At 40.7% G+C, this 19,183-nt stretch overlaps 2 protein-coding genes across 2 annotated transcripts in view; one reads left to right on the forward strand and one right to left on the reverse strand.

The window, feature by feature from the left end:
* The window catches only part of LOC133251455 (sperm-associated acrosin inhibitor-like), a 96,045-nt gene that overhangs the window by 75,948 nt on the left and 914 nt on the right, over nt 1-19,183 (reverse strand). The window lies entirely within an intron of this gene.
* On the forward strand, nt 9,409-13,598 carry SPINK7 (serine peptidase inhibitor Kazal type 7). Its single transcript, XM_061423953.1, has 4 exons — nt 9,409-9,546; nt 10,901-10,926; nt 11,701-11,825; nt 13,278-13,598. The coding sequence occupies exons 1-4, from the start codon at nt 9,426-9,428 to the stop codon at nt 13,321-13,323; spliced, it is 318 nt and encodes a 105-aa protein (XP_061279937.1). The 5' UTR covers nt 9,409-9,425; the 3' UTR covers nt 13,324-13,598.

Consider the following 19,183-nt stretch of genomic DNA (forward strand, 5'->3'; position numbering starts at 1 on the left):
AACATTAGGGTTCCTTGGAGGGGTTTTAACCTGAAAACTTGAAGCACCAGTCTAATCTCTCTAGTTGTGGCCGAAGCAGAAAGTACCAAATGGTGAAAGGACTGTCACAGCATTGCATGTTTGACAGATGAAGGTGGGGGACAGAGAAGGAGGCTTTGTCCCCTGGTTCTCAATCATCCCCTCTCCCACTGGAATCCTCTTCCTTTCCAGATGATCCTCACACATGAAAATGCCAGGCACCATGACCTGGTGCTCAGCCCCCTCTGCCTGCTCACTTGAGACATCAGCTATCCCTCCTGACTAGTCTGATTTGGCCAGTTTTACTCCTATTACTCCAATTTCCAACATGTCTTCAAGGCTACCTCTTAGATTTAAAGGCAATATACCAGTGATTAAAAACATGGACTCTTAACCTTAACCATAAACTCACTTCTCTAAGTCCCTGTTGCCTCAGCTAAGTAACAGGGCAAATAGCAACACCCATCTCATGAGATGGTCTTAAACTATTTCAAGCACACAGAAGGTATAGCACAGTTCCAGCACAAGTAAGTGCTTAGTGTTTGGTGGGTTTTCTTATTTTAAGGTTCCCTTCCTACAGCCAATCTTCCACACCTAATTACTGCCCAGCTGAGATACTGGCTTCCCTCTTTCCCTCCAGCTAACTGAACAAAACCATCCCAAAGAAAGAGAAATGCAAGAAGGCAAAATGGTTGTCTGAGGAGGCTTTACAAATAGCTGAGGAAAGAAGAAAAGCAAACGGCAAGGGAGAAAGGGAAACATATACCCAACTGAATGCAGAATTCCCGTAAATAGCAAGAAGAGGTAGGAAGACCTTCTTAAACGAACAATGCAAAGAAGTAGAGGAAAACAACAGAATGGGAAAGACTAGAAATCTCTTCAAGAAAATTAGAGATACCAAGGGAACAGTTCATGGAAGGATGGGCATGGAAAAAAAAAAAAAATGGCAAGGACCTAATAGAAGTAAAAGAGATTAAGAGGTGGGGAAAAAAAAATACACAAAAGAACTATACAAAAGGTCTTAATGACCCAGATAACCATGATGGTGTGATCACTCACCTAGAGCCATACATCCTGGAGTGGGATGTCAAGTGGGCCTTAATAAGCATTACTACAGACAAAGCTAGTGGAGGTGATGGAATTTCAGCTGAGCTGCTTCAAATCCTTAAAGATGATGCTATTAAAATGCTGCACTCAACATGCCAGCAAATTTGGAAAACTCAGCAGTGGCCACAGGACTGGAAAAGTTCAGTTTTCATTCCAATCCCAAAGAAAGTCAATGCCAAAGAATGTTCAAACTACCATGCAATTGTACTCATTTCACATGCTAGTAAGGTTATCCTCCAAATCCTTCAAGCTAGGCTTCAACAGTATATGAACCAAAAAATTCCACGTGTACAAGCTGGATTTTGAAAAGGCAGAGGAACAAGAGATCAAATTACTAACATCCCTTGGATCATAGTAAAAGCAAAGGAATTCCATAAAAAATTCTACTTCTGCTTCATTGACTATGTTAAAGCCTTTGACTGGATCACAGCAAACTATGGAAAATTCTTAAAGAGATGGGAGTACCAGACCAGCTTACCTGTTGCCTGAGAAACCTGTATGCAGGACAAGAAGCAACAGTTAGAATCAGACATGGAACAAATGACTGGTTCAAAATTGGGAAAGGAATACATCAAGGCTGTATATTGTCACCCTGCTCATTAACTTCTAGGCAGAGTACATCATGCAAAATGCCAGGCTATATGAATCACAAGCTGGAATCAAGATTGTCAGGAGAAATATCAACAATCTCAGGTATGCAGATAACACCATGCTAATGGCAGAAAGAGGAACCAAAGAACCTCTTGATGAGGGTGAAAGAGGAGAGTGAAAAAGCTGGCTTAAAACTCAACATTCAAAAAACTAAGACCATGACATCCAGTCCCATTTCTTCATGGCAAATAGATAGAGAAAAACTGGAAACAGAGACAGATTTTGTTTTCTTGGGCTCCAAAATCACTGCAGACAGTGACTGCAGCCATTAAATTAAGAGACGCTTGCTCCTTGGAAGAAAAGCTATGACAAACCTAGACAGCATATTCAAAAGCCGAGACATCATTGTGCTGACAAAGGTCTATATAGTCAAAGCTACGGTTTTTCCAGTAGTCATATATGGATGTGAGAGTTGGACCATTAGGAAGGCTGAGTGTTTTTGAACTGTGGTGTTGGAGAAGACTCTTGAGAGTCCCTTGGACTACAAGGAGATCAAACCAGTCAGTTCTAAAGGAAATCAACCCTGAATATGTATTGGAAGGACTGATGCTGAAGCTGAAGCTCCAGTACTTTGGCCATGTGATCTGAAGAGCCAACTCATTGGAAAAGCCCCTGATGCTGGGAAAGATTGAAGGCAAAAGAAGAAAGAGGAGACAGAGGATGAGATGGTTAGATAGCATCAGCGATTCAGTTGACATGAATCTGAACAAACTCGAGGAGATAGTGGAGGACTAGGAGCCTGGCACACTATAGTGCATGAGTCATGAAGAGTCAGACGACCTAGTGACAGCAACAACTGTCCCAGGAACTCTTCACTCAGGCCCAGTTCCAATTTAATCCTCTCGCCCTTCTCTAAATTACTAATAGGTTGCCTTTCCCCTCCCTATGACATCTAAAATCCACTAGGGAAGGAATCCTCATACTCAATCTTTTCTCTCATTTCATTTTTATATTTTTCTTCACTAATTCTATCTTGCCTTCCCTAGAATGGAAGGATGGGCATCATGATCCTCTGTGAGACTTCAAGTTTCCACTCCTCCCAGGACTATGGGGATGAACAAGCAAACTGCCTTCAGCCTAAAATGCACTGACTACTTTTTTTTTTTTTTTTAATCTTCAGAGCCTTCATCTTTCACCCCCAAAGAAGTCTCCATAATCTGTGGCTCACTGTGCAGCTTGAAATTTTCTTCTCCATGTATACAGTTACCAAAAGTCAAAGCAACCCTACACTGATCCCCTGAACTTACTTTTTCCTGACCTTTTTGACTCTACAGACATTTACCTCCACCCGATTCTTCATCTACTTTATCTTTGTACACAACTTGAAGGTCATTATCTCGGCCCCAGCCCTGAGCAATTAAATAGGACACTTTGCTTATCAGCTACAGCTTCCATAAACAATTGTTCCTATTCAACACACCTACTGAGTGCAAACTTTGCCTGAACCTTGACCTCTAAACCTACATTGCTCATACCTTGCATAGTTCATCAACACCTTGTGAAATAGTTGACTCCCTTGCAAATCTACTATAGTCTTTATGGCCACCCTCAAGTCTCTGATGTACACACTCCCTATCCATAACATCATTTTTTCCCAGTGATTCAGTGTCATATTTTGGGAGAAATATTAAGCATGGTACTGATTGGGTCTGCTAAAAAATAGTACTAATTTTGTCTAGTGGCCACCAATTTTATATCCTTTGTTGATTCTCTGACTTGCTCCCATCAATTTCTATGCCAAGCCTTCTTCATTCTACTCCAGCTTTCAGACAAACTTGATTCTTCCACTGCAAAAGGCAATCCCAGAATATAACAGTCAGAGTCAAGCTTACAATAGGTTCCCCTTCATCTTTTTTTCTCTCTTTTCACATCTGTCTCTACACTCATCTGCTTTTCTCTGCCTTCCTGTCACAGGGAATGGTGTTACACCTGTGCTCTTAGTCTTATTTCTTATTTTTCTAGACTCCTCTAATTAGCCCCTTTCCATCAGGTAATCTTAAATTTCTTCATCTTCCCTTTGACTTTAAAACATGCTTAGTCCATCTGAGACCTTGCTGCCTTCGCTTCTTCCATTCTCCTCCTTTGACCATCAAACATCTAAAAAAATAACCCTATCTTTCCACTTCATCCTAATCACTCTTTGATTCCATTCCCAATCCTTTTAGTTAATATTGCATTTTAAACTGCAACAAAACACTTTCTTGAAATATAATGGCTTTTTCTTAGTATTCATTCTCTTCAAACAAACATAGCAAACAATAAAGCTTATAATTAACTCTATTAGAACATTCACTCCCCCTTTTTTCCATGACTGAACTTAATGGTTTCCTAAATTAATTGGCATTATAATCTTGGGAAGATCACTTAAATCCTCTGAGCCTCGACTTACTCACTGATAAAATTAGGGTAATAAAAATTCCTCCCTCAATGAGTTGTGATTAATATCACATTCCCTATAATTAGTTACTATATATCAAGCTCTAATTATGATACTGATATCTGATACATGCACACACACACACACACCAGAGATTTTACATGTATATATATATATATATATATATATATATAGACTATATGTATGCATATATATATATGTATAATTGCATTTCACACTCAAAACCACTCTGAGGTAAATATTGTTTCTACGTTACAGATGAGGAAACTAAATATCCAGAACTTAATCTACTCACTCAAAGTCACACAACCAATATTTATTCGAAACAAAAGATCCATGGGACTCAATGCATACGTTCTGTTTTAAAATTAAAAAAAAAATTTTTTTAGGCTGCACTGTGCAGTATGTGGAATCTTAGTGCCTTGACCAGGGATCAAACCTGTGTCCCATGTAATGGGAGTATGGAGCCTTAGCCACTAGACCACCAGGGAAGTCCCAAAGCACATATTCTTAACTAAGATTATATTGCTTCCCAAACAAATATGAGTCAATATTTGGAGAGGCATGCAATGTCATTTATTATTATCTTTTGTAAGTGCTATGCTTTGGAATGGACTACAATACATCTGAAAGCAAAGCACTGGTGGAACAGTCTACTGCCTCCCCCCGGGGTTTTCATACCTATGTCCCCAGGCCCAAAAGATGAAAACAACGGTCATTTGGACAACTGTACCTGGACAATACGGTTTACAATCTAATGTCAGCAACCCTAGCAGATACTTTTGGCCTGTCAATAATAATAAGACTTATAGCAACAATTACATGCACTGCACTTTAGAACAGACTTTCATGTAAAAGACTTCAATTATGTGAACTGTACTGGGGCTAGTAACAGGTCCCACTTGACATGACATGAAACTAATGCTCGGGGTGGGGGGGTGGGGCTCTGCATCATTTGCCAATTATTTCTAGTTCTCCCCATTCTGGTTTTCAAGAGACAAGATAACACTGTATTCCATAATCTCTATGGTTCAGATCAGATCAGTCGCTCAGTCGTGTCCGACCCTTTGCGACCCATGAATCGAAGCATGCCAGGCCTATGGTTGCACACGGGTAAACGATGGCGAGGCAAAGTGACATAGGTGCCAATTCTGAGCTGGAATATTCAATTGCTGTAAATGCAAATCCTTAGGAATACATCTTTACTTCACTTCACCTTGACAGTTAACAACATTCCAAACGGTGACTATCCTGTATACTTAGAACCCACTGAAGCAATGGTGCACCATCAGCTGACCACCATTCATGTATAGCTTGTATGTATGAATAAAAATAAACATGTATTGCTTTAAGTAACAGAAATGTTGGGGCTGTACATTCAGTCAGTCAGTCAGTTCAATCGCTCAGTCGTGTCCGACTCTTCGCGACCCCATGAATCTCAGCACGCCAGGCCTCCCTGTCCATCACCAACTCCCGGAGTTCACTCAGACTCACGTCCAACAAGTCAGTGACGCCATCCAGCCATCTCATCATCTGTCATCCCTTCTCCTCCTGCCCCCAATCCCTCCCAGCATCAGAATTTTTCCAATGAGTCAACTCTTCGCATGAGGTGGCCAAAGTACTGGAGTTTCAGCTTTAGCATCATTCCTTCCAAAGAAATCCCAGGGCTGATCTCCTTCAGAATGGACTGGTTGGATCTCCTTGCAGTCCAAGGGACTCTCAAGAGTCTTCTCCAACACCACAGTTTAAAAGCATCAATTCTTCGGTGCTCCACCAACTCTCACATCCATACATGACGACTGGAAAAACCATAGCCTTGACTAGACAGACCTTTGTTGGCAAAGTAATGTCTCTGTTTTTGAATATGCTATCTAGGTTGGTCATAACTTTTATTCCAAGGAGTAAGCGTCTTTTAATTTCATGGCTGCAGTCAACATCTGTAGTGATTTTGGAGCCCAGAAAAATAAAGTCTGACACTGTTTCCACTGTTCCCCCATCTATTTCCCACGAAGTGATGGGACCGGATGCCATGATCTTCGTTTTCTGAATGTTGAGCGTTAAGCCAACTTTTTCACTCTCAACTTTCACTTTTATCAAGAGGCTTTTGAGTTCCTCTTCACTTTCTGCCATAAGGGTGGTGTCATTTGCATATCTGAGGGTATTGATATTTCTCCCAGCAATCCTGATTCCAGCTTGTGCTTCTTCCAGTCCAGCGTTTCTCATGATGTACTCTGCATAGAAGTTAAATAAGCAGGGTGACAATATATAGCCTTCACATACTCCTTTTCCTATTTGGAACAAGTCTGTTGTTCCATGTCCAGTTCTAACTGTTCCTTCCTGACCTGCATACAAATTTCTCAAGAGGCAGGTCAGGTGTTCTGGTATTCCAATCTCTTGAAGAATTTTCCACAGTTTATTGTGATCCACACAGTCAAAGGCTTTGGCATAGTCAATAAAGCAGAAATAGATGCTTTTCTGGAACTCTCTTGTTTTTTCGATGATCCAATAGATGCCAGCAATTTGATCTCTGGTTCCTCTGCCTTTTCTAAAACCAGCTTGAACATCTGGAAGTTCACGGTTCACATATTACTGAAGCCCAGCTTGGAGAATTTTGAGTATTACTTTACTAGCGTGTGAGATGAGTACAATGGTGCGGTAGCTTGAGCACTCTTTGGCATTGCCTTTCTTTGGGATTGGAATGAAAACTGACCTCTTCCAGTCCTGTGGTCACTGCTGAGTTTTCCAAATTTGCTGGCATGTTGAGTGCAACACTTTCACAGCATCATCTTTCAGAATTTGAAATAGCTCAACTGGAATTCCATCACCTCCGTTAGCTTTGTTCATAGTGATGCTTTCTAAGGCCCGCTTGACTTCACATTCCAGGATGTCTGGCTCTAGGTCAGTGATCACATCATCGTGATTATCTTGGTCATTAAGATCTTTTTTGTACAGTTCTTCTGTGTATTCTTGCCATCTCTTCTTACTATCTTCTGCTTCTGTTAGGTCCATACCATTTCTGTCCTTTATCAAGCCTATCTTTGCATGAAATGTCCCCTTGGTATCTCTGATTTTCTTGAAGAGATCTCTAGTCTTTCCCATTCTGTTGTTTTCTCTATTTCTTTGCATTGATCACTGAGGAAGGCTTTCTTATCTCTTCTTGCTATTCTTTGGAACTCTGCATTCAGATGCTTATATCTTTCCTTTTCTCCTTTGCTTTTCGCTTCTCTTCTTTTCACAGCTATTTTTAAGGCCTCCCCAGACAGCCATTTTGCTTTTTTGTGTTTCTTTTCCATGAGGATGGTCTTGATCCCTGTCTCCTGTACAATGTCACAAACCTCAGCCCATAGTCATCAGGTACTCTATCTATCAGATCTAGGCTCTTAAATCTATTTTTCACTTCCACTGTATAATCATAAGGGATTTGATTTAGGTCATACCTGAATGGTCTAGTGGTTTTCCCTACTTTTTCAATTTCAGTCTGAATTTGGCAATAAGGAGTTCATGATCTAAGCCACACTCAGCTCCTGGTCTTGTTTTTGTTGACTGTATAGAGCTTCTCTATCTTTGGCTGCAAAGAACATAATCAATCTGATTTCAGTGTTGACCATCTGGTGATGTCCATGTGTAGAGTCTTCTCTTGTGTTGTTGGAAGAGGTGTTTGTTATGACCAGTGCATTTTCTTGGGAAAACTCTATTAGTCTTTGCCCTGCTTCATTTCATATTCCAAGGCCAAATTTGCCTGTTACTCCAGGTGTTTCTTGACTTCCTACTTTTGCATTCCAGTCCCCTATAATGAAAAGGACATCTTTTTTGGGTGTTAGTTCTAAAAGGTCTTGTAGGTCTTCATAGAACCATTCAACTTCAGCTTCTTCAGCATTACTGGTTGGGGCATAGACTTGGATTACTGTGATATTGAATGGTTTGCGTTGGAAATGAACAGAGATCATTCTGTCGTTTTTGAGATTGCATCCAAGTACTGCATTATGGACTCTTTTGTTGACTATGATGGCTACTCCATTTCTTCTGAGGGATTCCTGTCTGCAGTAGTAGATATAATGGTCATCTGAGTTAATTTCACCCATTCCAGTCCATTTAAGTTCGCTGATTCCTAGAATGTTGACATTCACTTTTGCCATCTCCTGTTTGACCACTTCCAATTTGCCTTCATTCATGGACCTGACATTCCAGGTTCCTATGTAGTATTGCTCTTTACAGCATCAGACCTTGCTTCTATCACCAGTCACATCCACAGCTGGGTATTGTTTTTGCTTTGGCTCCATCCCTTCATTCTTTCTGGAGTTATTTCTCCAGTGATCTCCAGTAGCATATTGGGCACCTACTGACTTGGGGAGTTCCTCTTTCAGTATCCTATCATTTTGCCTTTGCATACTGTTCATGGGGTTCTCAAGGCAAAAAAACTGAAGTGGTTTGCCATTCCCTTCTCCAGCGGACCACATTCTGTCAGAAAACGTCAATGCCTTTCTCCAAGCCTCAAAAGGGCTAAGGTCACTATTCCTTTCACTATTATTTTTCTTTGATTCATGGACTTTTTGCCTCGAAAGTAAAACAACATTTTCCCAGGAGCCAAAATATAAACCTAAGTGTAACCTGTTGATTACTAGGTCAGGAAGATCCCCTGCAGAAGGGACAGGCTACCCACTCCAGTATTCTTGGGCTTCCTTGGTGGCTCAAATGGTAAAGATTCCACCTTCAATGCAGGAGACCTGGGTTTGATCCCCAGGTTGGGAAGATCCCCTGTAGGAGAGCATGGCAACCCACTCCAGTATTCTTGCCTGGTGAATCCCCATGGACAGAGGAGCCTGGCGTGCTACAGCCCATGGGGTTGCAAAGAGTTGGACATGACTGAGCAACACAGCACAAGTACAAAGTGTAATCTGACTGATCTGAGTGTAATAGTCTCTATTTTGGTGAAATACAGAAAGTTTGATATTTTCATTTATTCTATAACTGTGTCAAGTAGCCTATACTTAATCTCTTCTACTCTGAATTTTAGAATTTAAAGGAACAACATTCCCCACCCCTAGAGCAGGCAGAAAAATACTTCTCACCTTGAATAATCAATTTGTTGATCAAACAGGAAGTAGCAATTAAGTGGCAAGGACTGTAACACCACCCAGGGTGTGACATTGTGCTTTGAGAGCCTCTCAGAGCCAACCCTGACTTTGCATGACCTCACAGGAAAGGCGGAGAAATCAAACATTGCCTTATAAACATGACCCTTTCCCAGAGTATGGCTGATGCAGTTGTTGTGACCATCCTGAGTAACCTCTGCATCATAGCAGTCTCCATCATGAAGACCACTGGGGGTCTCCTTCTGCTCTGTGTAGTGGCCCATCTCTGCTCTTGCTCAGGTGAGTTAAGGGTAGATAGTGCCCTTAATAGCCATAAGCTTGTTCTCTGACATAGCCCCTCCTAGGATATGAACATCTCAGAGAAATGTCTGGTCATGTAGATTTAAAGGATACTAGTTTGTAATAGCGGAGAAGGCAATGGCAAGCCACTCCAGTACTCTTGCCTAGAAAATCCCATGGATGGAGGAGCCTGGTGGGCTGCAGTCCATGGGGTGGCTACGAGTCAGTCGAGACTGAGCGACTTCACTTTCACACAATGGAGAAGGCAATGGCAACCCACTCCAGTGTTCTTGCCTGGAGAATCCCAAGGATGGCAGAGCCTGGTGGGCTGCTGTCTATGGGGTCGCACAGAGTCGGACATGACTGAAGCGATTTAGCAGCAGCAGCAGCAGCAGCAGCAGTTTGTAATAGAAACAGCCCTGGCCTGGAAAGGGAGAATCTTAAGTCCCACTTGGAGTTGAAGGGTTTGAATCTAGAACATTCCCTTTCAAGGATTTTTATTTCCATTCATGGGACCAAAACCAAAAACACACAGTCATTACTTTTTTCATAAGTCTACCATCTTATTGTGTGTGTTAGTCGCTTAGTCATATCTGACTCTTTGTGACCCTGTGGACTGTATCCCACCACATTCCTCTGACCATGTAATTCTCCAGGCAAGAATACTGGAGTGGGTTGCCATTCCCTTCTTCAGGGGATCTTCACAACCCAGGGATTGAACCTGAGTCTCCTGCATTGCAGGCAGATTCTATACCATGTGAGCCACTGGGGAAGCCCATTTTATTAGGACCTGGAAACTGCCGGTGTTATGAGATACTACTTCTCATCACAAAGATGCAGAAAAACTTGAATCTCTCTCCAAATTAATCCAGGAAAATAGGAAAAAAAATTATCCAAAACCCAGGAGTCAACAATTAAACTTTTATATAGTGAAAAATTACTTAAATAAAATTATAATACCTTAGAGATATTCTACTACTTTTCTTCATATCAATTAGGAGGGGGAGACTATCAAAGATGGTGCTTCAGGCTCTTAGAAACAGTGAGTGCAATACTTTTATTGCTATCTGATTTAAAACATTATCAGAGACACAATGAGCTCCAGAAAACATCCTGTGGTATATAAAGGGAGGAAATTTGGATAATTCTCTTACTTGAACCAAGGATTACCTAACACAGTGGCCATCTGGCTTCTTCAGAATACAGTTGGGTTTTGTGAAGGGACAGGGTAGGTGCTGAAACTAATTACCAGAGGAACCACAGAGTCTTATTCGACAGACTGACTTTACATTAATTAATGAGACCTCACAACTCTGCTTTATTTTTAACATTTCCAACTGAATCTCTCTTTCAGAAGCTGCTAGCCTGCCTTTGAAAACAGTGAGTATACTGAACCACAATTTAATTTGTTTAATTTCCTACTTAGTTTAATTTTATATTTACTGTATTTACTCAACAAACACTTGAGAAATACATATGAAAGGTTAATTCAGTATGCCTGTGGTGGGGTGAGTGGACAGGTGAAAGGCAAGGCAGCTGTAGGTAAGTTGCCTCTACTTTTCAGAAGGCAGCTGTAGAAATGTGATATACATATAAGCAAATAATCTAAGTGTAAAGAAAATGGTCCAGAATTTAAAAAAAGAGAGAGGGTACTTCTAGCTGAGAAGCTGGTGATGTCTCCATGGAAAAGGCAACATGTGAGAGGCAAAAGACAGTTACCTTGGTTAACAGCACAGATTCTGGATTCAAATCCCAGCCCTACCACTAGCTAGCTTTTATATTTTACAAATTTCCTCTTTTTTTAAGCCCAGATCTCTCTCATCTATAAATAGGGGTAATAGTAGAACCTATCCACTTCAGTTTTCTGAAGATTAAACAAACAAACAAAAAATCCATGTAAGATTTAAGTTTAATGCCTGGCAAGGAAATACGCAGGAGCTGTTAACTGTGTGTACTAGTAGTAATAGAAGTGATACTGGTGGTACTAGCTTTTGTCAGTGTGGTCACAATATTATCAATAGAAGTAGCACACCAGTTTCAGAGTATAAGAGCTGGAACTTCCGGATGGTACTGTGCTTCCTGTCAGATAGAGGCCAGGGTAGCCTAGCTTAAGGATGAGGAGAAAAGCAGGACATTCTCTTGTGTATGTTGCAGGTGAACTGCAGCATTTACAAGAAGTACCCAGTGGTGGCCATCCCCTGCCCCATCACATACCTGCCTGTTTGTGGTTCTGACTACATCACCTATGGGAATGAATGCCACTTGTGTATTGAGAATTTGTGAGTATCTCATGGGAAGGAAAAAAAGCTAGGGCACCGTCCTTCACTGCAATCTTCTCCTCTTTCCACTAGAATGCTCAGCTCTCTAAAAACTGTACTTACGCACCAAGAGCGTCTGGGAGAGAGAAAACTTGCTGCCTCACAGTCGGATTAAGGATGAGCCACCTGCTCTGCCAGCTTGGACTGGTCCCTCCATGACAGAGCCTTTAATTCCCATCTGTCAGCTGAAAGTCTAACAAGACCAGAAGCCTTCAAATTACTGTCTCTAGAGCCCAGAGGTTCTGTAGAGGGAAGTTAGGAGTCACCCAAGAGGTTACAGAGTTCATTTGGGGAGGTCTCCAATTCGAACCAGCTTTGGACTCTTTTAAGTAGTGGAGCTCCACATAATTTCTTATTGGAAGAAATGTTTCTGAATCCCACACTAAAAAATAATTGAAAACTACTATCCTATCATGTAGAATAGAAGCCTCTTATCCTACTTCTCAGAGACTTAATGGCCAATAGATTATTCTTAGATAAACTGTGACCAGAAGGTCTTTATCCTCCTCAATTTCCTGGTGGCTGTAAATATCTGTAGCCTGAGGCAGTAGGGAGGATAAGGCTACCACAAAGATTTTTTTCTTCAATCTGAAATAAGGAATACAATAAAGTCCAAGCTGTCAGGACTTGGGCTAGAATCCTCATGGACATGCTTTAACTATTTTGTTTGGCTTACTCAATGTTTTGGAAGGCAATATAATCAGGCAGAAGACACTTCTTTCATGCAAAATAGGCAACTCAGGAGTGGTAACAACCAGTTCCCTTTGCTCACTGTTAACTCTCTTTTAGACCCCTGGGTTTTGGCCACTTAGCTCTTGTGTTTTTCTGTTTTTCTTTTTTTTTTTTTTCCCATCTTTGTGATTATCTTAACAAGTTAAAATATCACATTAGGGCCTGAGCCCAGAATGATATGTCTACACACTGATTCCTACTCAGGGGCTTTTATTTCACAGAAGGGAAGATTCTCTAATGTGCACAGACACTGGGCCCTCAACCTAGAAAACAGCTTGCATCCAAGGACACTGAAGAGGACGCGTGGTGGACGTTCCCCTTACTAGTGCAGGGCCCAGCCTCACCACGGGCCCTGTGGACCAGGAAAGCCCGAGGGGCCGGCCACCCCAACTTCCCTTGCCAGAGGTTCTCCTTCTTTGCTGGTTTAAGACACTGGGTGATTAGTCTGGGCTCTAGGATCGGTAGAGGGAGCAGGTGGGATGAAAATATCACTGGACTAGGGACATTCTGCTACTCGCTCTGTCAGAAACTGCCTGTAGCAAGGACACTCCTTTTTAAGGACTCATTTTCCTCATGTGTAAAATTAGGCTATGGCTGCAATCTCTGTAGTTCCTTTCAGCTCTAAGATAATGTAAATTTTCCTCCTGTGTTAATGATCCTCTTAATTGTGTCTTCCCATAGGAAGAGTTATGGAAAAGTTCAGTTTCTTCATGAAGGAGTATGTTAACTTCCCTACAGACGTGGATACAGAGCAAGGATATCATCATTGCCATCATCATCATTCCTGGTTCCAGGAGGGGGGAACTGGTAGGGAGGGGGCAGAGACAGACCCAGAGTCATCTTTGTTGGGTGGGGAAAGTTGTGCTCTCCTTCAGACTTCTGTCTCACTGACTGACAAATACATGTCAAAATAAACTAAAAAGTACAACGAAATTGTAACAGCTCATTGTTGAGTTCTAAGCATCAAAATAATTACACTTATTAAAAACTTTGCAGAACTACTATCTACCTAGTAACTTCAATAGATCAAAAGATAAAAACCTACTTTAAATGGAACATAAGGAGCAAAATATGTGCAATGCCTACTGTGGTTGTTCAGTCACTGAGTCAAGTCCGAATCTTTGTGTCCCCATGGACTACACCCCACCAGTCTTCTCTGCCCATGGGGTTCCCCAGGCGAGAATACTGGAGTGGGCTGCCATTTCCTTCTCCAGGAGATCTTCCCAGACCAGGGATCAACCTCACATCTCTTGCACTGGCAGGTGGATTCTTTACCACTGAGCCACCAAGGAAGCCCTTTGTAATGTCTATAGCACAGTCATAAATATTTTCAGGAATGACATGGCTTCACAACTACAAATTTATTTCATAAACACATTTTATAGCAAAAATTATCAAAATAAACCACTGAACTCTCTGACATAGCTTAAACAATCTAACTTATTCCTAAGGTTTTTAAAAAGTATATGTTTAAAATAAATTGACAAAAATTTTTAATTTGCAATAGGGACCCTATTTGGGCAATTAATTTCCTAATTGTTCTAATGAAACTCTAATTCCTAATTGAGTCTTCTTTACTTGACATACCAGTCTGTTTTAACAAGGATGCTGTGTGATTCTACTCAGGGAGGAAGGCACAGTTGCAAATCCTACTTCAAATTTAACACAGCTCTGAACCATCTTTATCATTTTAATTATCAATCTAATTGTGCCACAAACATCAGCTATTCCATATTAATAAATCCTGACCCATGATTTTAGATTCTCAATCCCCTAATACTAATGTTAAATGCCTAATTTATCCATAATCCTAGATAGTGCATAGTGCTTAATTCAAATCTAATATTTCTCAGTCTTTGATCTTCGTGACACACCTTCTCAACCAAATTGTAAACGTGAAGAACCAGTGTCTAAATGCACAAAAGAGAAGAAACCCTGGTCCAGAAATGCTGAGTAGTGAATAAAAACAAAACCTCATCGTTTCTCCTTTCTTTTCATTTCCCTTTTCCTCTCTCTCAAATAGTTTTCCTTTTCTCTATACTATTTTTTTCTTTTTCTATATAGTCCTTCCCTGTTATCTCTTATTGCAAACTTTTCCTAACTTTTCCTTAAATTCATTACCTTTTCCTCACTTTCTATAGTTTCTATAAGCATCTTTTATTTATTTAAAGCCTTCCAGCCTCCATATCTCAAGGTCTGACTGTACATCCCTTTGTAGCAATCGTCAGATAAGCACATATGCCCGTATAAACACTTGGGGAAATTTTAAGTTATTAGACATTTGTCTCAAAATGAAGAGACCTGGGGACTCACTTCCAAAATGTCTACCACGTATATTATTCTACAGTCAAATCCTTATCTAGGCTTATAGCCTAATTGATAGCTTACACCTCAACATTTAAAAATAAATTCTAATTTCATATAAACCCAAAATTCACCTTACATCTAAATCCCAATTTTTACCTTTCACAACTGCTCTATAGCGTAAGGCTTAACCACTCCCTTCAAAGGCCAACTCTTTATTCTATCATTTAAATCAAAATTCAAAACAAATCTTTAACATTAATCTTCATGCAATTCATTTCACATAAATGAATCTGAGAACCAACACCGAACTCAGTCCTAAACTTTAAAAACTGTAATCCTAATGTTTTGCTGTCTCTGGGTCTTATTTCTATTCATCGATTGAACTGAAATGCCTATGTTTATATGCATGTTGCACTCTGCGTATGTGTGATTACGTCATGGGAAACTACAATCTCACTGTATGCTAGTAACTACATAGGTGTATGTTCACATGTGACTCTCTTTATAGATGACCAGGTCATGACTGGTGGCCCCAGTAACCTGACCTTAAGAACTGTGTTTGAAAGTCAATATGTACAAAAATATAGTGAGTTAACTCATTTTCAGTTAATAAACATGTAGATTGTTTCATTTAGTATCTTATTGTTGACTATTTACACTATGACAAATCAGTTCCTGTTGTTGGTTTCCCCAAGTAATGAAAGGCTAAAACTGAATTAAAGTAAAAAGCTAAACCACAAACTAACAGAAAAAATAAAACATGGCTAAGGAATTTATAACACTTGTTATAAATGTTTGGTCATAATCATTTATAACAAAATAATTTTTCAGCCTGAACTGTTGTTTTGATCCAGTTGCTTTGAGTTAAATGATTTCAAACCAGGGTTCTGTGCCTCTGTGACAAGCTGCTTCTACTGAGGCTTAATTGAGTTTGCCCAATGGCACCCCACTCCAGTACTCTTGCCTGGAAAATCCCATGGACAGAGGAGCTTCGTGGGATGTAGTCCAAGGGGTCACTACTAGTCGGACATGACTGAGTGACTTCACTTTCACTTTTCACTTTCATGCATTGGAGAAGGAAATGGCAACCCACTCCAGTGTTCTTGCCTGAAGAATCCCAGGGATGGGGGAGTCTGGTGGGCTGCTGTCTATGGGATAGCACAGAGTTGGACACAACTGAAGCAACTTAGCAGCAGCAGCAACTCACTGCATGTCTCAGTCTGGATCTCCTTCTGGTTATTAGTTTGTGGCTATAAAGCTGACAGTAGTATCCTTCCTAACAATCTTATTTGTTTCCTACCATGTCTACAAGCAGTCTCACAGAGTTGCCTGAGAGGTGGGGCAAGCAAATGGGTTCTTCATGTTCCACAGTTATTCTGCCTGTACCAGTGAAGACACGATGCACTTGACTTCCTTAAGCCAATGACCTGGACCTCTTTGTTCTTTGGAAACTTTGTGGAAGAATGGATCAGTCTTGCCCCCATACTTGGGGCTCTGGATTATCTCTGGTTCAGGAAAGCCAGACATCCAATCATAAATGTAAACGTCAAATCAGTTCAGTTCAGTCACTCAGTCGTGCCCGACTCTGTGACCCCATGAACCGCAGCACGCCAGGCCTCCCTGTCCATCACCAACTGCCAGAGTCTACCCAAACCCATGTCCATTGAGTTGGTGATGCCATCCAACCATCTCATCCTCTGTCATCCCCTTCCCCTCCTGCCCTCAATCCCTCCCAGCATCAGGGTCTTTTAAAATGAGTCAGCTCTTGCATCAGGTGGCCAAAGTATTGCAGTTTCAGCTTTAGCATCAGTCCTTCCAATGAACACCCAGGACTGATCTACTTTAGGATGAACTGGTTGGATCTCCTTGCAGTCCAAGGGACTCTCAAGAGTCTTCTCCAACACCACAGTTCAAAAGGATCAATTCTTCGGCGCTCAGCTTTCTTTATAGTCCAACTCTCACATCCATACATGACCAGTGGAAAAACCACAGCCTTGCCCAGACGAACCTTTGCGGACAAAGTAATGTCTCTGCTTTTTAATATGCTGTCTAGGTTGGTCATAACTTTCCCTCCAAGGAGTAAGCGTCTTTTAATTTCATGGCTGCAATCACCATCTACAGTGATTTTGCAGCCCCCCAAAATAAACTTTGTCACTGTTTCCATTGTTTCCCCATCTATTTGCCATGAAGTGATGGGACCAGATACCATGATCTTAGTTTTCTGAATGTTGAACTTTAAACCAACTTTTTCACTCTCCTCTTTCACATTCATCAAGAGGCTTTTTAGTTCTTCTTCACTTTCTGCCATAAGGGTGGTGTCATCTGCATATCTGAGGTTCTTGATATTTCTCCAGGCAATCTTGATTCCAGCTTGTGCTTCCTCCAGCCCAGCATTTCTCATGATGTAGTCTGCATATAAGTTAAGTAAGCAGGGTGACAATATACAGCCTTGACATACTGCTTTTCCTATTTTAAATTTATTTAAAAAATTTTAAATTTCCAAGTTTAGGCCTTGGCAAAGACATGATTTTATTTAGTTTTACTCGCTTCTCTGTACTTGTCAACATTTGCGTCACTGAGGTCTTTATCATCCTCATCATCACTGTCTTCATTATAAAACTCCACCAAGCAACTCAGGAGAACACAAGGAAACTTTAAACAGAAGACTGTGTGTTTACCCCAACGTGAACTTTTACCAGGTGTGTAGCTGTGGGTAGGTACTCCAGGTGTGCAGTATCTTTTCCTTTACTGTTTAACATATATTGTGAGAACCAGATGAGATATGCATGTGAACATGTTTTGTAAATTATAAAGTCTTATAGAAGTGAAAATGGATGATTATAATGTGTATCCCCATTCTTCTCCATCACTTACAAAGGCATAAAAATATATACTACATTCTTTTGGAATACGCTTGCCATGTTAAATACTCATGACCAGTAAATGCTCATGTATTTTTCTTGGTTTGAGAAATGGTAACATTTCTGTTCATTAGAAATTGATACTAGGAAGAGAAAAGGAGAATGTGTAGTTTAAACATGTAAGATTGCACACATTTACTTATATAGTTTGCCCCATTTGAACATGGCCTCACTTAAAATAGCATGAGCAAAACCGCAATAAAAATGATATTTGCATAATCTCAAGGAATATCACTACAAAATATTTATTAATTTTTAAACTAAAAAGAGTAACTTAATAGTGGATAACCTGGAAGTTATTACCAGCTTACTCAAGTGATTAAAGTTAGCATTGTTAGTGATGAGGCAAATCAACATCATGTATGTGCACATCAGGGGTGGGTCCCAGTGTCCAGCACCTGGGAAGGAGTACTCAGAGGTCCCTTTCTAGGCAGGAGCACTCAAGTTCCACCCAACTAATACCACATTTTGGAGCCAGATCTAGGGTGAAGAGATCCTGGGGGAGCTCTAAACAAAGGCATGCCAGGTCCGAAGAAGAAGCAAAACCATCTTCATTCCTGGAGCTACAATGCCGAGCAGTAGTCTGGGACAAACACAATGGAGAAAGGGACACAAACTTTGGTTGCATCTGGACAGAACCACAAATGCAGTCCATAAGTTCACTTTGACCACGTGGGCCTCACTCGCTTCAGTGTTCACCTCCTTGGCGACAGAACACACAAAGGCAACAGATCCTTAGTGAACCTGACCCTCAGGGCTTCTACTCTAAAAACTGGGGAGGAGATATCACCATCAACAGGGCTGTGACAGCCATGGAGCAAAGAGGAGACCCCTTTCATTATCCAGTTCAGGTTCTGGTTACTGTACCATCACACCTTTTATAAAGGAGATAAAAACCAGCACATGCTGAGGAAAGAAGGGGGTGGCATCCATACCAAAACAGCCCTGGCACTGAAAACACCAGACTCACACAGTCTACACAGGGATAGTCCCACATTAAAACATCCCTTGAAGACCACAGTAGATAACTGTTTCCCATAAACTCAAGGAGACAACGAACGTTAAGTAACATGAAAAAGTAGAGAAACTATTTCCAATTAAAAGAATAGAGAAATCCCTTGAAAGAACAAATGGTTAAACAGACCTCTCAAGTCTACCAGACCCCAAGTTCAAAAAGGAGGTAGTAAAAATGATGAAAAAATAAGAAAGATTATCAATAACAATGCAGATCAGTGTAACAAGGAACTAGAAACTATAAAGGAACCAATCATAATTACACAAGTCAGTTGCAAAGATAAAAACCAAAATAAAAGGAATGAATATCAGACTAACATAGAAGAATAAATAAGTGATCTGGAA

Source organism: Bos javanicus, chromosome 7, assembly GCF_032452875.1.
Source record: "Bos javanicus breed banteng chromosome 7, ARS-OSU_banteng_1.0, whole genome shotgun sequence".
NCBI lineage: Eukaryota > Metazoa > Chordata > Mammalia > Artiodactyla > Bovidae > Bos > Bos javanicus.